The 25420-nt window shown below is 39.0% G+C and overlaps 1 protein-coding gene across 5 annotated transcripts in view; it reads left to right on the top strand.

Moving 5' to 3' along the window:
- LOC134211105 (homeotic protein distal-less) overlaps nt 1-25420 on the top strand; it is a 183239-nt gene that overhangs the window by 56796 nt on the left and 101023 nt on the right. For all 5 annotated transcript variants that reach the window (XM_062687723.1, XM_062687724.1, XM_062687722.1 and 2 more), the window contains exon 3: nt 5089-5279. In XM_062687723.1, coding sequence (XP_062543707.1) covers nt 5089-5279 — 191 coding nt within the window. The remainder of the gene's footprint in view (nt 1-5088; nt 5280-25420) is intronic.

Below are 25420 nucleotides of genomic sequence, written 5' to 3'. Positions count from 1 at the left end.
TTTCACATTTTACGTTTTGCTTCATTTTTCTCTTGTCGCGTCTCACTTTTCATTTCTTACATCTTATTTTTCACTTTCCACTTCTAAATTCTCACTTCTTCTGTTTCGCTTCTCACTTCACACTCTTCGCTCATCTCTTCTCGTATGTCATTTCTCATGTTTCACTTCTTGCGTTTAACTACTTGCTGCTCACTTCTACAATCTCACTTATCACCTCTCTATTTTCACTTTTTTCTACTCACATATCATTTCTGTTTTGAGCGTCTTGCTTCGCACTTTTCAATTCTCACATTTAACTTCCTGCTTCACACTTTCCACATCTCGCTTCTCGCGTTTCACTGCTCGCTTCACGTTTCTCATTCTTGGCTTATTTCTTCTCAATTTTATTTATCATTTCTCACTTTACAGTTATCTTTTCCACCTCACGCTTTTCACTACTTAATTTTCCATTTTCGCTTATTGCTTCTCACTTTGCACTTCTCACGTCTCGTCTCTCGCTTATGACATATGATTCATAATTTCACGCAAGTCACTTCTCATTTCTCATTTCTCAACTAGCATGTTTTGCTTCTCATTTCTTACATCTCATTTCTCACTTGTCGTGTCTAACTTTTCATTTTTCACATCTTATTTCTCATTTTCAACTTCTAAATTCTGAGGTAAGCCAGCCTAGGGCTGAAAGCCTCTCAAATAAAGATAAAAAAAAAACTTCTAAATCCTTCCTTTTCACTTCTTGTTCTAACTTCTCACATCTTCTCGCATCCCGCTTCTTTTTTACAATCTTTACTTGTCTCTTCTCCAGAGAATCAATATTCGAGCAATGCCTAACAATATCAACATAGTTTGTTACTGACAAACACACCTCGCAACAAGCGTTTATCAGAACCCGAACACAATATGACAAGAATCATTCCCCTTGCATGCACTGATATTTCCGAGGAAATGATGATATTTTTATAATCAGAGTTAGGTTTTCGAATATTTCCGTAAAAGCAGAAACTTCAATAGCATAAAACCGACATTTGACAAACATTCGGATTCTGTCTTTTATTTCTCCGACAAAAACAAAGCGCATCCAAGAAAAAATGATTCCCTACTTTTCTCATATGTCATTTCTCTTTTCTTTCTTCTTGCTCTTCACTTCTTAACTATCACCTCTCTCGTTTCACTTATTCCTTCTCACATCGTCATGCTTCTCACTTATCAATTCTCACATTTAACTTTTTGCTACTCACTTCCCCTATCTCACTTCTCGAGTTTCCCTTCTCGCTTCACGCTTCTCATTCTCCACTTATCCCATCTCAATCTCATATCTAACTTTTCAGTTCTCTTTTCTAACTTCTCGCTTTTTACTTCTTATTTTTCCAATATCACTTCTTTCTTCCTGTTTTGCACTTTTCACGTCTTGCCTCTATCTTTTCACAGCGCATTTATCAATTCATGCATTTAAATTCTCCCATCCCATTTCTCATATGTTATGTTTTGCTTCTCACTTCTTACATCACATTTGTTTCTTACTTGTCTCGTCTCACGTTTCATTTCTCACATCTTATTTCTCACTTTTTTCTTTTGAATTCTCACATTTCAATTCTAGCCTCACATCTCCTCGTTTTTCATTTCTCGCCTCTTATTCCTAACATTTTTTTGCTTTTTTTACATTTTCCTTCTCACATCCCTTTCTCACCGCTTATATTCCATTCATACTCTCCACTTCTCTCTTCTTTCATGTCATTACTCACTTGATTCCCACACTTCACTTTTTTCTCACTTCTCGCTTTTCACTTCTTAATTTTCCAATTTCGCTTCTTGTTTCCCTCATTGCACTTTCCACGTCTCGCATCTCTCTTCTCACATCTCATTAATCAATTCTTGCATTCCATATCTGACTTCACATACCTCTTATCTGACTCCTCGCGTCGCGTTTTGGTGATGAACTTAATAAAGCCCTAAAAAAATCCTCACCTTGCAGTTTTTCACTTCTCACATTAAACTTTTTGCTTCTCAATTTTCACTTCTGACATCCCATTTTCCACTTCTCACTGATCGCGTCTCGTTTCTCACTCCTCAATTCTCATTTTCACTTTCACTTCTTGATTAACTTGTTGACATTCCGTACTAACGTAGATGTTGAGATGAGATGAGTTTTTTTTTTTTGAGAATTTAGATGAAAGTACTTTTTATATATAGATTGACTAGAGCAAATGTTTTAGAATGATAGCACTTTTAAATGTATTTATCAGCTTTAAACATTTTTCGACACCGTCACAGCCGGCATGCGCTGATTCCATGGACAAATTCTTCCAAATTTTCTGGTTAGCTTTTTGAAATGAAATGGGCCACATGCAGTGCATTCTCAGAAAACCTTCGCGGGCCGCCGGAAAAGGCTTGAAGGGCTGCATTTCAAGGAACACTGGCCTAAGAGATGAACCAACCTCGGGCTAAAAATCTATTTAATAAAGATATGTTTTAATTGAAAAATTTAAATAAAAGTTGCGGCCTGAATAATATTTGATATAAGATCTAAGGCGCCGCCCTTCTGGAATACATATTGATTTTCAACAGAAAGTCGTCTTTGAGGTTTGAGATAACTAATTTCTGCAAAAACTTGTTTATCAATTTACTGACTTACTTCTGGGTCCTGTAAAGTTCTTCATCCTGAGCGATGTCCAGCTACCGTTTTAACTATTGCCAGGTTAGATTTCAGTCGACTTTTTTATCGATGAAAATGATTAATCGTTGTCCTCACATAGCAATCATGTCAACTCCTCTTATCAATCGATTTATAGTTTTGAGAAATTTGTGTATCTGCTTAAATCTTCTTCTACACTTTTCTAAATAAATCTTCTACATGATTTGCATATGCACATCATGTTTTCAAACATTGTCAAGGAAAGCCTTGTTCTAAGAAAAGTCGGGAGAGAAAATTTTCTTTAGAAAAAAAACCCAGATTAATCCACCTAGCGGCGATGATGCCTTCTCGTGCATCGTAAAATGTACTGAAAAAATCACATAAGAAAGGTCAAAAAAGCACTTTAGGGGAATAGGTCGCATATTTTCTATCATTTTGCATGTTTTTGCATTAATTACTACCATTCTTGAAGATTTTTGTTTTATTATTTTGAAATTTTTTTCCCCCTTGGGAAAAAACAATGATTTTTCAATAATTCCGAAATGCAATGTCGGATCGGGCCAACCAATAGCAAACAATGGGACCGCATTCCCCGTCGAATGCAACTTGTGGCGAGTAAATCGGTGAATGCTAAGTTCCAAAAGTGTGTCTACAAAATTTGTACACATACACACACATACATACGCACATAAAGACATCACCCTCAATTCGTCGAACTGAGTCGTTATACGCCACTATGGGTCTCCGGGTCTTCTATCAAAAGTTGTTTTTTAGAGTAGTCCTATAGCCTTTCGGTACAACTTTGTTGTACGAGAAAGGCAAAACTATGTCGATGCATTGCTGACGAACTGTAATAGTTTTCTTCTAGGAAAATATACCAGTTTGGGAGAAAGTTTTGCTGCATGTTTTGAAGAATGTGTGCATCCATCCTCTGCTTAAAGATTGTACTAAAAAATGGCAAAACTTTCTTTTATGTAGGGGAACTGTTCCGTTTTCCATCTCACTGAACATATATTCATCTCTTCGCAAAACAGAGGAATACAGCTCCAATCTTGTCGTTTTTTTTTGCTAACATGCGTGCTCATTGCTGAAAAAAATCACAAAAATAAATAACAAATCAAATACCTTTCATTGCTGTGTTTTTGATGGGATGGAAATAGGAGCTATGAGATGAAGTACCGAACCGTTCCCCTATGTATATCTTGTAGATCTGTCAAGTGGTTATCCAGATGGTTTGCAAGCAAGAATTGCTTCGACGAAATATGGTCGATCGAAATGTAGGTCGATCCCACAGATCGATCGATATTTCGACCGTGTCCCGTGTGGTGAAGATCAAGAAGACCCATACGACACAGTTGCGAGTTGGTAGCGGAAGAACAGCGAAGACGCCCGACACCGTGGTTAAGGCTACCGACACCATCTACGGTGAAATACATAAAGAAGAATGCCTTCCGGTTCCACGAAGGGGACCTCCTGTTTTGGCCGGATCTAGCATCGTGCCGTTACGCGAAACCTATGAAGGAGTGGTACGAAGCCAGTGATGTTGTTTTTTTGCCGAAGGGGACAAATCCGCTGAACTCGCCAAAAACTAGAAAACTTCTGAGCGATTATGAAGGACAAGTTTTGGAAAAAAAAGGTCTTTAAAAACGATAAGGATCTGAAGAAAGAGGGTAAAAAAGTGTGTAAGATGGAGCAAGTGTTTCACAGGATTTGATTGGTAGCATTAAGAACCAGTTGCGAGCATTTAATCTAGGAGAGGAGGTTGCATAAACCAACTTTGCGAAAACATAGCTAATATGTGTTTATTTATTTTCTGAAAGTTAAAAAATATCCTACCCAATTAATTTTTGGTGATAATTTTGGTCTGCTGATTACAATCTACATAACGAAATGTAACCAGTAATACTTGATTTCATAAGAAGTGATTTTACTATGCTACAAGTCATACCTCGTTCAACTAGGGTTAACCACAACTCGGTTCGTCCTGATTGACATAGAATTGAAAAGCTGTCTATCAATAGTACACACCTTTCGAAATCTATTTATTACTGCGAGGGTTCATCATCATTCAAACATACGAGTTTGGTCATCTAAGAATTGTTTTGAACACACACAACACTTTCTGTTTGCAATTTGTAACATTGTAAGCTCTTCCAACAAGACATTCACCTCGACCCATTCTAACCCCAGAATAGCGAGACCTTGGTATCTTGAACGTGCTTGCGTTTGTGTACTCTTCTTCAGCGCACTGATGAAACTGGGTCAATTGCCTTCCGAACGTTTGATCAATAAAGACTGCACGCACGAAGAACTCTGCCTTGCGTGCTACTATGTTGCACTCGATCACAAACGCACTCATTTACTCAAAAGATTTGCGAATACTATTTCTACCCCAGCACAGGATATGTATCTAACCTTCATTAATGCGTTCTCCTTATATTTCCGTTTTTGCATTGCAGATTTCCTCTCGGACAAAATCGAAGACACCGGCCTGCGGGTGAACGGTAAAGGCAAGAAAATGCGAAAACCCCGCACCATCTACAGTTCCCTACAGCTGCAGCAGCTCAACCGAAGATTTCAACGAACGCAGTACCTAGCACTACCGGAGCGGGCGGAACTGGCGGCCAGCCTCGGACTAACGCAAACGCAAGTAAGTGTCCTTTTGGTTTTCGTTGTCCAGACTTTTACGGTCGTTCGAATGAATAATTCTTGTTTCGCAAGTTAAGTGACGGAGGGAAAGTGTGACACACTTATCGGGGGTAGATTCCCTCAACAAAATATACAAAGTGGAACAAACATTCAATTTCGGCCTATGAATCAACAAAATTCAATCCAATCCGGAGGCAAATTCCCACACTTATTAGATTTATTAAGGCACAAATCAAAATCGACATAATATGACTAATTTGATTTGGTCGACCCCCTACAGTTGCAGTTGCCGCCGTTATTTGTGGTTCCTCGAAATTTGTGAATTTTCCCGCCCGACCGGGCCCAGTCCGCAGCCTGATTGTGTTCTTTTCAACAGAGACACCGCTCATTTTTCTCGATTAGCTTTTTAAACTTGCGAGTTCTCCCCCTGGGTTGTTCATAGTGGTCGGATGCCTAAGGTTTTAGTGCATTTAAGTTATTTTCTCAAATGAAATTTGCTTCCGTTCAAAAGCCTATATATTGAAATTCGATTCAGTGCCGTACAGTCTATTAAACCAACGTTTAAGTTGATCTAGCTTTTGCCCAAAAGCTTGCCACTGCGTCCCGTTACCGTTCTCCATATCACTCAATCAATGTCCTGCCGTGACTGTTGTGACGTGGTGGCGGTAAGAGCCCGCTGCTGCCTGGATGGGGAGGGACCTGAATGGTAAACAACTGCAAGCTGCCAGGCCACACAGGCTCACAGCAGTCCCAGTCTCGCAGTCGGGCGTCTTCCACTCGAGTGTTTCTCATCGCACCCCGCCTAAGTTCGGCAGGTCGCGAGGGTGGTGTGGAAACTACAATCGTTCCATCCTTCCCGCAACGAACAGCACGGACTGGATGTTTTTCCAAGGGGGGCAGAAAGGGAAAATCAAACGAAGCAGACAAAAAACTTGACTTTTATATGAATTTAACATGACATTGGGTGATTGAATTGTGCTCTCCCTCTAGGCTCCAGAGGGATACGATGGCAGTGCAAACCTAGCCGTTTTTGGGAGACAGGACAAAGTGAAGGACCTTCATTGCTAAATACCACATTTTTGTGTTCCTTGGGCTTTGGGGTTTCCATTGTTTGCGTTTTTTGTTGGTAGGGAAATGGGTACGGCCCGAAAAAAGCCCTAGCCAATTAGTTTGCATTAGCTTGTCCCCTGTCTATGAAACGCCAAGGGTTAGTTGTTTTTGGAGCTCCCTGGTGAAGGGACAAAGGGAAATACGTTTTCCACGCATTGTCTGGGTGTTTCCGCTTTTGTTGAATTTAATTCTGATGGAAAGTTTTCAAATTGTTTTTTTTTTAAATGAGATAATTTTTTGAGCGTTTTTTCTGAACATTCCAAAGATTGGTAACTTTTTCTGAATCTTAAAACATTTTTCAACATTTTGACTTGCATACTTAATAAAAAGCAATTGTACATTGCTCTACCATAAACATTCAAACTATTCATTCACGAGTCATACACTTCCAATAATGAGAAAGGGTGTCAACACAGTTTGCGCCAACAGCTCCCCTAGATGCTTGGTTTATTGGTATATCTACTACTGTTGCTGATGTGGCAAATTATTATCACCCAATGTCTTGTCAGTGAAGGCACAATGGTTCTCGTTACAGCAGCCATCAATTTGTACTGTTGAATAATAGACGCGTATTGGGACGTATTTAAACCAACCCAGCTCGGCAACCGATGTTAACCGGTTGGCGAAAATTATAACTCAATTAGTTCTGGTAACTGAAGGTGTTGGGTACCGCACCTCGCTATGTTATGTAGTCCCGCTGTTTAACATGATGAATGATGGATGAAAGACTCCATCGATCCAGATCACTCAGTCACTCAACTTTGTTTCGGACAATTGTCAATCGATGGGTTCGAGTTAAGCATTAAGTCCAATGTGTATTTCCAGTCCAGCACTTCAGTTGTCGGTAGGATGCTCAACAGTCAACGGCAAAGAGGGTTTGATGATAAATGCACTGCCATTACCCGGGTAGTGAAATTAATTGGCCGCACTATTACCGCCTCAATTAACGAGCCTCCGATCGAAACCTGTTGAAGCATAACAACACCCATCCATCGATATCATCGGTACTGCGACACCAAGTCGATATGCGGTGACAGCTAATGGTCTTGTTATTGGCTGACTTACCGATCTACTCTGCGGTGCCGTGTATTTCGGGTGTGAAATTACGCGGACTAAATGTCGCGTAATTAGGACTTCGCTTGTAACGAGCTAGAACCTGTTGGGTGTGTAGATCTGTTAGTGCCGAGTCATTTATTTTTTGACTCAGTGCTCTTAGTCTAAGTAAAGGAAGCTCACTGCCTTCAAAACTTGAATCTTTGTTTAATTGTTGAAGGATAAAGCTGGTGGTCTTGATTGATTCGATGCGAAGATTACTAAACATTAAGGTAAACATTTTAAGTGAATATTTAGCTCTCTACCTTTTAAAAAAAGTAGAGATTTCCTGGCACGTGAAGTTCTCCGACTTCACCAACCAACTTCAGCACAAACCAACTCAAAGTGCACCATCCATTGACATCGACATTTCCACCATTATCCCCCCCGGGTCAACTTTGGGTCACGGTTCGAAACGGCCACACATGGCAAGTCACGCTACGCCGTGACGTCACTGCACTGTATCCTCAGTCACCCAAAGGCCAGCCATGCCACCACTCCCAATATGGGGTTGTGGGTATGGTCTCGCTTTTTTTCTCCTACCTCTCTACAATACCCTCATTATTCACAACGTTCACGAGGCTGTCACACCGGCTACCGAATCGAGCCTCGAACTTCTGTGTCGATCGGACAGTTGAAAAATCAATTTATCATCGAATATAATTGCATCAATTATATAGCTATGCGCGCGAGATGGTAGCTGCTGCTGCTGTTGTCTATTCGTTGGTTGGTTGTTGCCCGGCTCAGTGACTCACACTTTTCAGCGATACGCGGGAATGCTGACCATCATCCGCCAGCAAGCAGGGGTTGCTGAGTGATTGGTGGAACAATTTCCAGTCCAGCGCGAGGACTCCTTCAAGCGCCTAATTCATGGCGATACAGAGAGATAGCGTCAGAAAGATCCGCTTAACCGAGTTTAACGAAGTGCCAAACCGTGTGGCGAAGTGGGATGATCTCCTGCCTGCTGCCAGCTGCCAGCAGGTCCAGACTGTGAGAATTGATGAAAGTTGGTTAGTTTAACCATCGTTGGCGCAGAGGTACGATTTTGATAAATTGTGTTTAGGTCAGTTGGCGCGTAGTGTTTTTTTAGATAGTTACAGAAGAAAGGCAATATGCCTGTCAGCAATTGGTAGCACAATTATTCATTTCTATTTGCGTTGAAAACATTAATCATCCGGTCCACATTGGAAATAATCACTTTTTTAGCATGAGAAATCATCCAATATTTATGAATGAAATGGGGCAATGAATCGTAAAAAATCATGCAGAAAAATACTCAATAGGTACTACTCAGCGCGTAAAACTAGAAATGTGAAATTTACTTCTTCTCTGAGAACTTCTAAAGTAGTTAGTCTTGTAACATTGTTTGTTTTTGCATGAACATCATTTCTTAAGTTCTAGATCGTCTATTTTATAAACTTTAATACATGGCTCTTTAGTTTTGAATCCTTCCTCAATATTTTCTAAACCACGGTATAGCTTTTTCTAAATGCTTAGGTGGTGAATGATTTGCTTTACCTAGTTATGGTGTTTTCCATTCAGTGTTTGAAAATTAAAAGCTTACGAACAGTAGATTTAATGGACCTGAACGATGATTTTTCGACGCCTTTATACTTTCGTTGACTGATCATAGTTTCTTCATTCGTCATCATCACTGATTCTCAATCATATTCACCCAGGGTTTCAATTCAAAGAGAAATTATAAAATCATTTACTTGTCATAACTGATATGTAGCATTTAGTGAGATACATTTTTCGCAAACTGATACAAAAGTGAACGATTTGGGAGGATTCCATGATGAAACCTTTCAAAAAGTTCCAAATGTGGGAAGCTTATCAGTGTAGTTTATGTACTTTAACTTCTCTTGTTATAAGACGAGTTCGTACTATCCATTTATTTCCACCACTTTATACATTTGTAATTGCATTATAATAATCGTACATTTCTCTCTGTCCATCACTAAAACAGTAGTATTGACAACAAATTGCGTTTGGCATAACATAACATATGGAATATTTACGTTAGGCATAAAAAAAGAACTGATACTACGGAACTTTTCAACAAAACAATAATGTGTCCGGATGTTTTTATTGTTCCAGATATTTTAATGTTTAGAGCTCTATCTGTATTGAAAACAAACAAAAATACCTAGGAGTCCTTTTTGTTTCGGGAGTAATAAAAATGCATAACTGTTCTATTATTTTCAAGATTAACAAAGCTGGACTTCAAAATTTTAAATAAAATTTCATAGTTTCATAATGCTTGCCTCGGACTTTTTCTCAATTCAAAGCATCAAAACAAACCAAAAGACGTCGCATACGAGTCTGACTCCAGTATTTTCTACCTAATTGAAATTTTAAAGCATTGATATTGTATTACTCAAATAAATCTTTGATTCAACCTTTCACAAACAGAACTGTAACGCCCCACTATTTTGAAACAAAATAAAAATATTTGTCATTTTTGCTCCGGAAATAAAACAGAAATGAACAAAACGAAATGCTTCCTCGCCTATACACTCTGATAGCAATTTTTACTTTCACTATAATAAATAAATAAATCACTTTGGAAATAAAGATAAATATTTGGAGTATAACGTTCTCCGGCTGAAACAATAATGCCTCGGAATTTGAAAATTTCCTATTAAATAAAAAAGCACTGGAGTTCTACTCGATCAGGAATACATAAAAGAGGCGTTCGATTGTTCTGCCTGCTTCGGAATGATTACACGTCTAGGCGGTCGGATTTCTCATACAAAACAAAAAAAAAGAATAATCAAAATTACTTACAGTCAAGGCCTGCAAAATTGGTTCTAAATTGCACGACGATAAAAAAGAGGTAAGGTACACTGGGGGAAGTGGAAAAAGGGGGTAAGTGTAAAAATCGACTCGAAAAATTGAAATTGTACATACTTTACAGTTTTTACCACATCATAACATTAGGCAAGAATATACTTTGATGCTCACACTAATACTATGTGAAAATTTGTATAATACATACACTAACACGATTAACGCTTGAGCTATAATTTTAGGTTTCGCAAAAGTTGATTTTGCATTCATAAAATCAATTCTTATTTGCACCAATTGTCCCTTTTTCAAGTGAATTTATACAACAGGTGACCATTATAATATAATTAAACTAATCCCATTTATTTGGTAGTGGTTTGTACCAAGAAAGCAAATAATTCAAAGATTTTACACTTACCCCTTGTATGAAACACTGCGGGGGAAGTGGATAATGTTCGGATCACGCATTTTTTTTCTTCCCTCCAGGGTTTATTTCGATAGCTGTGAATCTTAATATGTTCCTTCTTTGTTATCATTGTGATTCCAGAGGTGATTGGACTAATATAAATGAGAAAATGCCTGATTAATCCACCTATCGGTATTCATGTCTTTCACATGTTTTGCATATGAAAAAAATGTATAAGAAAGTTAAAAATACCACTGATAGGTAAATATATTCTATAATTCACATTTATTTTTATTCATAAAAAGTTTCGCCGTTCAATGTAATTTTTTGCGAACAAATTGGTTAAGGACAAATGCTTAAGAATAGCTGATAATTTTGTACGTGCTTTGCGCACACACATACATACGAATATGCACATACAGACATTATCTCAACTCGTTAAACTAAGTTGATTAGTTTATAAACCTGTAAGCCCCATTTTTCCAATAAAAAGTTCATCTTTGGGGCGAACCTATAAATTTTACGTACACTTAGTGTTCGAGAAGGCCTAATCAACCCACCCTTGCTATTACGAGAATTCCTTGAGGATCTATTCCGTTAAGGTAATGAAATTATTCCACAAAAGATACTCAGAGTAATTATCGTATTGATTTTAGTTATATGTAACTACTCATCACTATTGAAGGTCAAGGTAACATGGGTTTTCCACTTACCCCATCCCACTAGGGTAAGTGGAAAAACAACTCCTAATTTTAAAATCTATTTCCATAAATTTCAAGCGACCAAAATTGTATGAATTACCGCACAGTTGGTGCAAAATTGACTGTTTTTGATAGCCCATTTTGATTGAACGCATTTAGATCATTTAAACTGGTTTTACACTAATTCAAACATGCACTATCGATTTTTCCTTTTCCACTTCCTCCAGTGTACCTTATAAACCTCTCTCAATTACAAAAAAGTAATGGAAGTTAGCAAGTCAATCTGATACAAGAGAGAAAACAGAATCTGAGAAGCAGCCCCCACCGGCAAGCTATGATAAATCACTTCGTTCTACATTTGGTATTGGGGACCATTTTTTTTCCACAGTTGTGAAACAAGATAAAATGCATACTTAGATTGACTGCTCGTAATTGCTACTCCATTATGACCAGATCAGCTGTTCTTGCACAGTAAACCAACAGATGTTTGCTTGGGACTAGCTCACATCTTCAATGTACAAGTACTGGTGATCTCATTTGTTAGGTCATACTGGCGCCTGCCACGTCAGAATGCAAGTCAATGTAGGGAAGGGGGAGGAAATGATGATGCAATCATTCGCCCACTGCAAGTCGAATATATCTCTGCACTTGCCACGAGTTCATGCGGAATTTGTTGGAATTTTTGGGTTAGGTTCGAGAGACAGAGGTCCGTCTTGGTTAACGAGTTGCCAATGTGATAGATAGGAGAAAGCAACTGATGTAATTTCTAATTGGATGTTTGGAAACGCGCTTTATAGTTCATTTCCAATTCTAGCAGATTATATTCAAGTTGAAGGTATAGGAATTGAGATGGAAACGGTATGAAAGTCCATTTCCAGTTCTAGCGATTGCTAGAACATGAGAAATATAGAGAAAGATACAAAGTAGGAGAATTGAACGGACCTGGGATTGAACCCACGACCTCTTGCGTAGAAGCAGTAGCCATATGACTACCAAGCCTGCTACCATAAAATGGTGTGATTGAATTGAAAAAGTGAGTTCTAATGCGTATTCATACGGTAAAATTAGTCTATTTTTCAGTTCAATAACGATTGCCATCAAAATTTCAGCCCGACATTTTTTGTCATCACTTTCCTGAAACGCTGCTTAATTCGGTTATGGACACCCTCTTTTTATTGACAATTCGTTCAATATCACTGAGGTTATTAACAAACTAATTTTTGTGCTGTTTTTATGCATTTTCTTTGAATTATTCAGTCATATTTTATTGTAATAATATGTTTTATTATTTTTTTGTTTTTAGGCGCATTTTTAAACTTTATTAGTGTGATTTTTTTAGGCTCTTCTAACCATTGGATATGCGCTTTTTGGAATTGATGGAAAAAGTTAAATCCAACTCACCGCGATCGGGGGTGACAATGGGTCTGGGGGGTGAGAATGGGTCATCGCTCTCACCGGCAGCCTGAAGATCGGATAGCAAAATCGTGCAAAAAGGTCTCCTATATTTTAGTCTTCTTGCCCTCAGATACATTCAATCCATTCTACAAGCATTCTAAGTACTTGAAACAGTGACCCATTCTCACCCCCATTCCATTTGACCCATTGTCACCCCCGACGACGGAAGTGCTATTTTTTTACCTTTCTTAAGTGATTGTTTTCGTTACCTTCTTCAATGCATGAGAAAGGCATCATCACTGCTAAGTGGATAAATCTGGATTACTTATTGTTTCATGACAATTAAAATAATAAAATACTCTTTTTGTTTGAAACTGGGTGTATTTCATTTGTTATTCTTCATTATTAGCCGGATTTTCAAGGGTGCCCACAAGCGAACCACAAATTTGCGGAATAAACAATAAAATGTTTCAAATCGATTAAATCAAACCAATTTCTTCTATTGCAGTAATGTTGTGCGTCTAGCTTACTATTGGTATAGAAATATAGACATAATACCAACTAGAACCAAAGTTATGGACAAAATTCAAAAGGGTGCCCACAAACGAACCTTCTCCCCTACTAAAATCGCTTGCGATTCTGCAGAATGCTCTCTCTTGAATTGTTCACACAGAATCAGAAATTTATTTTCCATTGTTTTAAGCAAAGAAAATAATTTCGAACGAACTCGACGAATAATAACACGTAAAAATCATGCAAGTCGAATCATGAACGATTCTTTGGGTCACGAGTGGATTGAGATTTGAAAATTTGAATTTTCTTACCACTGACTTTCAAGGGGAATTTCTCAAATCAGTTCATTATCGTCGCAGCTTGCGAAAAAAAAAATATGTTACAGATCGTGATTACACAGCGATGATAAGTGTGACGTTTATCAATTTCTCTCTGTATTCAAGACCTGCTCACAGTTCTTCTCGCTCCAGAAAAATCAAACAAGGTGAAAAACAGTTTTCTAACAGTTCTACTTGCTCCGGAATACAGGTAAACCTCACAGCAAAAATTAAAAGAAATTTGGAGTCAGGAATGTCTCGGAGTCCTTCTCGCATTGGAAAATAACGAAAATGCATCGATATTATTTTCACTTCGCAAGTATCTAATAGAATGTAAGTAAAATAAAATTGCATGTTTCAAAGTTTTTCTCGCTCTCGCAGGATAAACGAAACTACCTCGCAATCCATCTCACTTCTGACTTGTCGAACAAAACAAATGCTTTAAACAGTTTAATAGGTTGGGTTCGACAGCAGGGTCTGTCATTTATTAGCGAATTTCATTGCATTGGACTTTTGTGTATTTTTTGTAACTTAATCTAGATTGGTCAGTCTTTCCATTTGGCTGAATGGTTTGGCCGAATATGTCATTTGACCGAAGGCGACATACATCCGAATTGGTCGTTTGGTTGGAAAAGTCGAAAATGCCGTTTGGTCAAACAGGTCAATTTGCCTTAAAAGTGCTCAGTTGTCCGAAAATGATGTTTGACCGAAACGGTAATTTGGCCGAAAAAGTCGTTTAACGAATTTGGCAGAAAATGCCGTTTGGCTGAAATCTTCGTTTGGCAAAAATTACCATTTGGCCGAACACGTCATATGGCCGAAAATTAAGCTTGGCCAAGCCGATCATACGATCGTAAATGTTGCTTGTTGAATGGGTCATATGTGAATGTTAAAAGTGTGGAGTGATTAAGAATGATTGAAAAGAGAAAAGCTAGAAATGAGAAGTGGAAGTGAGACGCCTTACTTCTCACTCCTCATTTCTTGCTTCTTACTCACTACTCTTTTCTTACTGCGAAAAGTAAGAAGTACGTAGTAAGAGGTGAGAAATGAGGAGTGATAACAGAGAAATGAAACATCTCACTCCTTATTTTTACTTCTTATTTCTCACCTTTAACGTCGTACTTCTCACTGTTCTCAGTGAGATGTGATAAGTGAGCAATGAGGAGTGAAAAGTGAGAGCTGAACGGATTCGGAGGAACGGAGTAAAAAAATGAAAAGTGAAAAGTTGGACGTTTCCACATGTCGTACATAGTGAGAAAAGTGAGAAGCTCAAAATGAGAGATGAAAAAAAAAACTTTCCAAATGGTTTGTTCAAATAAATGTTCAAAACCAATTTGAAACGTTATTTTATTATAGATCCAAAATCAGTTAATTTTTAATCAAAAATACATACTGAATATCAATCTCCGAATATCAACCTAATAAAGTTACTGATATTATTTTCGTAAACCTAAATATAGTTTAAACTATTACTGGGATCCTTACACAGTTCCACTAGGAATCTCTCTTTTATCTAATTTTTGTTTAGGTTTACCACGTCTGCGCACACACAAATATTTCATGTTTAACTGTTATTTGTTATTGTTTTGTTCTGAAGAGTCCATTACCAGATTGTTATTTGTTATTGTTTTGTTCTGAAGAGTCCATTACCAGAGAACTCATAACAAAAAAATTCGTGTGGGGGTCGCGTTAAAAAAAATAGATATAAGAAAATATAAGAAGTCAAAATAAGACGTTTCACTTCTCGCTTCTCATTTCTCTTTTCTTATTGCTCACCAAATGACTTAAAGCTATGTCCATTTAGAATCCGGAATAATAAAATCATCTGTATCTCGGTAACGGATTTACGTACAAATAAGGTTAATACATCAAAACAAGGGAAATTCACTGTACTTTAAGGAAACAATATTGATACAAATCATTTCTTCTTGTTTGTAGGGAAAAAAACGCACCTTCTTCTTTATTCCTCTCATCAAAAGTTGCACACCTCCGGAGTCAACTTTCTTGGCACATTTGTTCCACATTTTGGTCATCTGAGTCGCGTCCCGAGCTGTTTTTCTACTTTTCTTAAGCTTCTGCTGGTTAAGCAGTTGCGTGGATATATGTTTTTATCGATGAAATCTTCGTTATTATCACGGTACCACTGGATGACTTCCCGGCTGTAGTGGCAACTCGCCAAATCTGGCCAAAACTTCACGGGACCTTTATGGGCTTTATGGAAGAAAGACCGTGGTTTTTGAGACATTCCTCCTTGTACAGCTTCGAGTCCATCGTGCTATTCGTCACAAACACTTAGGTCTTTGCTCCCCAGCTGGATATCCCTTGCCAAAATCATCTGTTTTTTTTTGTAAGTTTGTCCAAAAAGCAAACTTCGCAGGAACTACTCCTCATGCCGTCGCCATGTAGAATTTTTGGCTAGGAAGCTGTCCGAAATCAATTTTGACGTAGATTCCGTCGTTGATGAGCATTATCAACGTGGGTGTGCAGATTTTTTTCTCTCCTTTCGGCTTCCATCTGGAATAATTTTTGACTCGCTGCACGAAACATCGTGAAATTTATACCACAGCAAGTGGGCGCCTAGGTAGACAAACCGCTGTAAAATAATTCTTGCAGCGGTCACTTTCCGTGCCGCTGCAATACAATAGATGATTCCGGATTCTAAATGGACATAGCTTTATTCGGTGAACGATATTTACGGTTGTATGATTCGTTCGACCAGATGACGTTCAGCAAAACGATATTTTCCGCCGTACAACCTGTTCCGCCAAATGAAATTTTCGGCTGAATGACTCTTTCTGTCAAATATCCATTTCGACCAAACGACTCAACCAAATGACTTTTTAAGGCAAATGACCATTTACGTCAAATGGAAATTTCGGCCAATTTATCTGTTCGGTCAAACGACTTTTTGATCAAATTACCTGCTCGACCAAACACATTTTTGGACGTATGATAGACAAAATAGTTTTTTCTGCCAATCGACCATTTCGGCCAAACGGATTTTTTTTGGCAAATAACCTATTCAGCTAAACAATGTTTTTGGTCGTAAAGGGCGAACACGAAATTATTGCAACACCTACAACTGGCTGTAACTTTTTCCCACTGGACGGAAATTAACCAAATTTTACACAGTTTCTCTTTGAAGTGTATTGTTTACATCATCTGAATGGCTTAGTTGTGTGGTTTGTTGCGTTCAAGATGGAGGTTAATTAAATGGAGAATCGTAAAAAAAATGTGTTTGCTGACATGGAAAATTCGAAGCTGTCCTATTTGCTGAAAGTCTCAACTCAACCGTTTCAAGAGTGCTAAAGGGTTCAACGACCCATTGACTTTGGATTACAAGCGTGGAGCAAGAAGGAAAGCGGGAGTACTATGTAGGAAGACGGAGGGAAAGGTGAGAAGTAATTTCACCAGAAATCCTAACATATCAACACGTATATTGCCAAAAATTATGCAAAATTTGGACCTGAATCAGATGATGGCCATCTATAATTAACACTGCGAAACTATTGACTTTACAATGTCTCGGCAGAACCCAAAAAAATATTTTGTCACAATTCGGTACCTACACATCTAAATTTACATTAAATCGCAAAATTAAACACTACTTAACCAAACTATTTTTATTTTTATACACTATAGTACCGTGTTTATAGCATTAAGAAAAAATAAAGAAGTGCGAGGAAGCTCTACACGGAGCTGTTGACCAAAAACAAAATATACGTCAAAGTTAATCTCCAACAAACGCCAGGGAAGGAATTTTACACCGGGAAAAATAAATTTCAAGTAGATGATTGTTTCAAAAAGAAGAAAATGTCAAAATTTGAATCGAAATTCCTCAGGCCATTTGCACCTGTGGAAAGAGAAGCAAAGTTTACTGGTGACTCACAACTCACTTTAAACTTTTCTTATCAATATCACGGCTGCAACCCGGGTCGGTTTAGATTGTTTAATAGCGAAATTAAATGGACATGAATTGATCGGCTAATGACTGTTGAATTCCCATTAGCGAGGGTGCCACAATCGGTCAATTTGCACCACCCGATTTCGTCGGGTCAATTTTCTATGAAGGATGCTTCTAAAATTAAAAGAAAAAAACCCTCATCGCTTTGAAACAAAACTAATGCGTGGTAATTTTTTTCGCTACAAAAGTTCATAGCATAGCATGCAGGTTGCACAATTAGTAGATGGAGTTGCATATCCACCGTCATTTTAGATTTCGCTACAGTCTACCTACAGTTTGGTGGACCCAATTTTATCCACAGACCTGGCCTCGTTCTTACAAGTGTTTTATTTTTGAATCGTCCAAACATCGGCCTAAGAAACCCACTTACAAATACCAGTCTTTATTGATGATGATGATGATGATGATGATGAGGATGGTCCCGCCACATACCCCTACAAAGGCGATCATTTTGCGAAAAGAAGTGCGTTGGAGATATGGTCCTGGTGTTGTTAAACGATATAATAATCATTTTCAGAACGTTGCCAAGCTTCACCCGATGCATCTCGACGACTTTCTTCTCTTCAGTTCCTATAAGTTTCTGCAATTTTTCTTCCTTGATCCACAAAGTCTGATGCTGCCAAAGAACGCCACACATCTATTTGATATTAATTTAGAAGTGCTCCCGCAGATTTTCTGCGAAAGATGCCTCGTACTCTTTGACATTCGACACTACAAGAAATCCACTTTTCGCCGATCAGTAGTTTGGATACGATTCTTCATTTTGAGCACGTTTTATGAACTTCTAGTGACAGTACATATTCTCTTCGTCAATGGTGATCTAATCTGATGCTCCATTAGTTCACAGTCCATTTTCAGCCAAACTTTACCTCAGGTCTAAGCTATGATTTTTTTTGACGGATCGAACATTTTCACGTCTGCCTTGAACCGTTTAGGTACTAAGTGTCGTGACCGGACGAGGTTTCTAAGCTCGATTCTTGTGACGATTTTAGAGGCGAACAGTCATTTCTTTTTGTTACGGTATCGAAGGTAACTGTCATGGCCGATTCGGCGGAAGAACTCGGACACTACATCGGACACTACAGCGCCAGAGTTTGCTGAGTATTGTTGCGGCGAATGGTCGAGCTTAGAAACCTCGTCCGGTCACGACACTAAGATTTTTCAATTCTTCTCGCTCCAGAAATTTTAAAATAAAATTTTTGAATCCAACGCGCTACGGAAGCTTTCGGGGTCCTACTCGCCCCGGAATAAACCAACAATGCCTCGGGTTACTATAAGCTTTGGAACATACAAAAATGCTTCGGAGTTCTTTTTCGGAAATTTCGGATGAAATAAAAAAAAAAACACTTTTGAATATTAGTCGTACTAGATCAACAAAATGCCTCGGAGTCCTACTCACTTCGGGAAATGGCAAACATATTACTCCCTCTGGAATTATTGAGCAAAAAATGTCTTTCTGGACAATAAGTGATGAACTTACCATGCTAAAAATAAAATTACAAAAAAAAGATTAAAAAAAGCTTCTAAGAATAAAACATCCTCGGAATCCTGCTTACTCAGCAGGGAAGTTGAAATATGCCATAGAGTCCTATTCGCTCTGGAACAAAATAGAATCCGCGTCGGATTATCTAGGTCTGATTTGAATAGACACGGGCACACTCTTTTCGAATGCCGTCCTTCCAAATTCGGTTTCTTGATTTTTAGATTTTTAAATTAAATCTCAAAATTCCAACACCAGTTGATCTCGGTATTTGACGGCAGATTCAATAATTCCACTCCTTGTCGTAAGACGTGAAGCCACCAAAGTCACCTTATTCCGATCGGCTGACAAACAAGCTGTTCAGTTCAAAGGGAGTGGTTCTCCATTACCGAATGGTTTGATGTGCGAAAGCCAAAGACCAAGATATAAGAAAAATCAGGTGTGTGTTTGCTTGCACCCAGTGGATCACGTAAAAAAAGAGATCAATATAGAAATCAAAGAACAATTGAGGAAAAAACCTGCGTAAGCACAGGAGTTTGACGTAATAGTCCTCTCGGACGCAAAGCTTTGCCAAGAATGACGTGCGGAAAGTGTACAAAACGATTAACAGCATGTGGAAAAGAAGCGTATCGGCACCGGTTATGATCAATGGATCTCCGTCAAGCTGCGATCATTGGCGAAGTTTTTTTTATCCCCAAATTTACAACTGCCAATAAATGGCTGACCATAAATTTTGTCAACACGAAGTACCTACCTATTTAATGTTGACCGAGATAAGACAGGCTGCAAATTGGACGTTCAACGTTTCTTCTCTTTCACGAATTTCCCCTTGTTTTTGCATACCATGGGATACGGCAATGAAGCATAACCGTTGAAGTAGGCAGACTAACAAGTATTTTAGTGCTCATTAACGCTTGGAGTATTTGCGAAGCTCGCTGAGCGGTCACAAGAACTTTTCAACAGACTTTGGGTTAGGACTCATTCAACAGATATTCTGAGAGATCTAATGCTTGAAAGGTAGTTCAAATGAAGTTAGCTCATATTTTTTCATGAGGGACATCAATAATGCTACACTTGAATTGCTGGAATTAACAAATGTTTATAATTTAATCGAACAATACACAACTTATAAAAGTCCCTCCACCCGGCAGTAGACGATCGTAATGTACAAACATCTTCTCTTGACATACTCCGAGTACTCAATCAACCCGTTAAGCACCCAAACCCATCAGAAAACCGCATTTCACAATACTACTGCAGCATTCGAGCTGTCAGTTTTCATCGTCAACCACGAACCCTGCACTGCCGTCAACACTCCGCTTCTGCCGTACCGATCGCGCATCATATTGAATGGAAGCCCCCTCTCTCGCCCAGCAGTCGCAGGTTAACAACGATACCAGCCGATGCCTCCGCCAGAGCCAAAACAAATTGAATTAACCAAACTCCCGCCCACCGTCAATAAATTCAAATTAAAAACAAAAGAGGAAAGCAACTCTCTCGCGCCCGCGTCCGCCCAGTTTCCTGCTGAACCCTGGATCGTATACGCGATGGAACTGGGGTGCAGCACCTTTTGGGTTTCACCGCTCTCGAGTCGCATTTGCGCGTCGTCGTCACCGCCGCCGCAACGAGATTTTGAAATGTAGCCAGCCGACGACGACGACGCACATTTCGAGTTTGAAATTTGAATAATCATCTTCATCAGTCGGTTCCCGTTTGGAGTTGGACGTTTGGTGGCGACATGACGCGCCGCCATGGTGGTGTGTCGGCAACCGAGCGGCACTCGTTGCTTGATTTGGTAGGATTTCAAATTGATAACGAAGGGGCTGGTCCGCCACGACATCTCCCCGTTCGCGGAATTCAATGCTCTTCCCCCTGAATGACGATCGTTGTCCGATTAATCTGATGATGAATGTGGTGTTGTGGCACTGCACCTCGGTATAATTTACGACTGCTGCTGAGGGCTGCCGAACTGTCGGGTGGAAATCGTTTCGAATGCAGCAAACAAACACTACACAGTAAAATGTAGGAATTGGAATACGGCGTGGGCATGTGGGTGTTTGTTTTAAGTTTCCAATCGTGTCGTCAGCTGCTTGTGTTTCTGATACAAGCTAATTCAATTTAATCCAATAAAGTGTTGAGGGTTAGCATCCGAGTCTGCCTCTCTGGTTCCGGGAGTGCAAGTTGCACCAAATGTGGAGTTTGATTAATTTAAATTAATGATCGATGCCATCGCATCGGAATCGTTCGGATTTCATCGCACTGTTGTAGCCAATCAGAAGCCAAGCCGCTTGCTCACAGCGATCAGCTCTATTCAACGCGCAAGAAAGGCTTTGTTCGTGAATGTCGCGCGCTCTGCAGTGGGATGTCGGCCGTTTTATGCTCATATCCATATCTAAGATCTTTAGCGCCGTATGCAAGAATGGATGCGGCGCCATTTTTTTTTCAGGAGCTCTTGCTCCGTGACTTGTGGTGCCGGTGTGGTGGTGCAAGCGACTTTTGTTTTAGCGTGAGAAAACCCCATTTGTTTTCATGAACCCTGCCTTTGGAGGCGGAATGGTAGTTTAAATCGGCAGCGACGATCTCCTTGCAGCAACGGTTTGTAATGGGCCGGACAATGGTGGCGAAGCGTGGTTTTGGAATGCCAAAAATGGTTCTGCGGTTTTGCTACACTTTTTGCTGGTGTGATGGAATTACGTAAGCAAATGTTTCGATGTGGGAATGATTTGTAGCAATCGATTTCGAGATATTCTTCAAATAATACTTTCTTTTATTCCGAAACTTGTTCAAAATTAATTTTTTTTTTGGATTCCAATGTTCTAATATCAGTAAAAGGAGCCAAATCAATCAATTAAAAAAAAAATCCGTAATATTCAACATCGATTACATTTTGCCAATCTAAAGGAATCGCTACTGATTCAACGTACAGATTCTATCGCGCATCAAATTTAAATTCTGTAACAAATATTTTTGTCTAAAAAATTAAACCTATTGCAACACGGACTGCTTGAGCATGGTAAAAAAAAATTCGAATGTTTGACGTTTGTCACGTCGTCATGCGCCAAAGGCTCAACGCCAGACGTCACAGTTGCTTGATTTGACCTCAGTGCACAAACAATATGACAGTCGATAAAAATGACTAAAATTGTACCCCGCCAACCAAAACATTACTTTTTGGGGATCGCAATTACCATTCATACATCACACATCGTGTTGGTACATGACAGGTTCTGTTTTTTTTTACACCTTGCACAACACTGGAAATGAAAACATCTATTTCCTTTCGCGGCGACGACGACGCGACAGCGACAATTGATGGAAGTGCTGTGCACTAAAGCATGGAATTATCATTTTCGGCAATTATAATTTCATGCGCAAGCACCGGAGATCAAACGCGCAGGGAAGCCGTTTCGGTGCTATTCGGTTGATAATTTTAGAATAATGTACATTGTTGTAGCACTTGTCGCTTTGGGGTGATCCATTCGGGAAATGATAAAAATAACTATCTACATATTTTCATCGTTGATAAAACTAACTGAATTATTTCTTTTAGAATTTTTTGTATTGCTCTTTTTGTGTGACTTTTTTTTAACTAAGGAAAAATGAGTAAGCAATTGTGACATCTTTTGCTATTGTGCATACATTTGTAGAAGTCATAATGACATCTAATAAGAAATTGATCCACGATCTTTAACTATTTACAAAACCAAAAATGGACCACCACTGATAATTTTTCTTCAAGAAAAGACATTTCCCGAAAAGATTCACTCCCCGTAAAACTTCGTTTCGGAACAAACGAGTAACAAATTGGTGTCCATTGTTCTCTACTTAGAAGGAAGGGTGACCCCATGCCGTCAGAAGCGCGACGCAACGGCATCGACACAGGAAGTCGATCCAATTGATGTCAAATATGCGTCGTTACGTTCGTTACGTTATCGGTTTCCACGAAAGTCTCCTGGCCGACCGGAGGTAATCAATAATTTATTTTCCCACTCGGTTGCTCTGCCATGGTTGGGTTTTTTCAGCTCCGAGCCAATATAGACATGGCGACATGTCTATGAGCTCTCCTGTTTCATTTTCCGAGCAACAATTGTGATAGAATTCCACACAAATGACGATGAACGATGTTCTTGTGTAAGCTTTGTGTGAAAAACCGAATGAGAAAAGTGATTTGCAATCATACTTTTTTTGAGATTCAACTGTGATAAGTTTAATAAGTTTAATAAGTATAATAAGTCCCGAATCATGCCTTAGAATACACCTAACTTGGCGTATGTAAGGCTTTCTCACAATTTCATACAATAATCATCAGAAATCTGTATTAGCTTTTCACACAATAACTGTATAAGAAGCTTACATTTGACATTAAGTTATTCGACTGGTTTAAATTTGGTTACGTTTCGGTTCACATTCCGCATTCTCTGTAGCTTTCTTAAGGACGTATCCAACTACTAGCTATCCTTGATCTGTCTCGGCATTCACAAAGCCGTGACCAGAGTAGATCTCGACGTAGAATACTTGGGTTCCATTTAAGAGTTAGTGATTAGTCTCAATGCATTACATGTAGAAGCGGTTAGATTTTTTGAATTCGTCTGAATAATAGATTGAACCTATCTGTAAGCGGATTGAATTATTCAGTAACGAAAATTACTCAACCCAAATAAGTTCACATTTCAGTCACCCAATCTAATCGGGAACCGACATCCAGTTCACGTGTCATTTTTCATTGAACTTACTTCTTTTCCCTCTTTATGCGTTGATATAAATTATGAATGGCCGGAAAAGTGACCCGATTTTCCCAACCGTCCTCACACTTCCTCCCCGTCGTGTTCAGGCTTTCCAAATAGCGAGATTCGAACAACCGGGGCGGCGGTGGGAGAAACAATGTCGATGATGGGTTTTTTGTATGCGCTCTGATAGCGCAGCAATAGTGTCACCAAGCAAGCGTCAGCCGCGAATAGGCATGGGGAATGACGCCGCCGAAGGTACTGCCGGGTGTGGAAAATCATGATGAGTAACGTTCCCAAAGTGCGACATAACGAACGGATGCCGTAGAGGTGTCGAAATGGTTTCGGGGGGTGCAACAATCGTCGAAGGAAAGCACTGACACACTGACTGGTTGGCGTGGGCTGACGACAAATACAATGTGCGATTGTTCTGTGGAAAGCGATTCATGGCATAAAGGGGGATTCAGCTGCTGCCGGCAAGTGACGGTCGTCATCGGGACAATAGCACCCGAGATGACAACTGAATGAGCATTGTTCTGAAAAGGTTATTTTGGGCAATTTTCCTCCTAGAGCACCACCAGCAGGGACTAGTTTGGCTTGAGTGGATTTGTTGCTAGAATTATGATGTGCGTTTTCCGAAATTAATTTGTCGGAGAATGTTTATACTAGCAGAGCGTTTGATTCACATCGTTCCCAGACGATCCTGGTACAAACTAGAAGAACAATATTTTTTCCAAATCCCAAATAACGTAGCAAATAGAATTCACAAGCAGTTTGAAACATTTTTATTTAAAATTTGTGCAAATGTCGCTGTCACTGCCGCACAATCTATAGCCCAGAACTCTGAAGGAATTTGATTTTATAGCTATTTGATCTTAAGAGTGAAGAGACCTTCATTGCAAAACAAATAAAAATAAAGTTATTGAAAATTAAAAAGCATTTTCAAAACGAACGATGTTTGATTGGAGACAGCCTTTTATGGGAAGCCATAATGGTGACTTTTAGATCAAATCTTTGAAGTTTCAACCTAATTCTTTATTATCAACTTTGAGACCTCTCTATACTTAAGGCTTTGCTCAATTAAGGCCTTTTTGTCCATGTGAATTGTTTTTTTCATAGAAAACTTTTCGCTCTGAGGGATCATTCCTACACGGATTTGGTTGCTATAACAACCTGCACTTGTCTTTACAGGCATTCACCTTTGAAGATTTATTAACCCCAAAAGCCATTTTGAGAAGCAAACGAAGGTGAACTGCCTTGAAAAAAACCTTAAGAGTGAAAATTTTATCTGTTCAATACGAATATCAGAATGTTGATAGATCAATGGTTTTAGAAGAGAGGAGATTTTGATAAAAAAGTGTTTATTTAGAAAAAGGCTTATTAAGTATCATCGCCCTCAACATTTTACATACTATTTAGGGTATATATTTGTTCCATATTGTTCGACCTGGGAATCAATGTATGGTAAAAATCAAAATTTATGCCAGGGGTTATAAATGGTCTATACCCAAGTAACCAGTAAGCACTATATTCCGCCAAATCGGCCATATAGTGCCACTTTGATGCTCATAAGTTTTTAAATAACCGTATCCAGCTTTCCACGCTAGCCATAATGGCGGCTACTATAAATAAATCTGACAGTAACTGCTT

The sequence above is a fragment of the Armigeres subalbatus genome, chromosome 2 (genome assembly GCF_024139115.2).
Source record: "Armigeres subalbatus isolate Guangzhou_Male chromosome 2, GZ_Asu_2, whole genome shotgun sequence".
NCBI lineage: Eukaryota > Metazoa > Arthropoda > Insecta > Diptera > Culicidae > Armigeres > Armigeres subalbatus.
The sequence above is the reverse complement of the archived record's forward strand: the minus strand, read 5'-3'. Positions and strand labels throughout refer to the sequence as shown.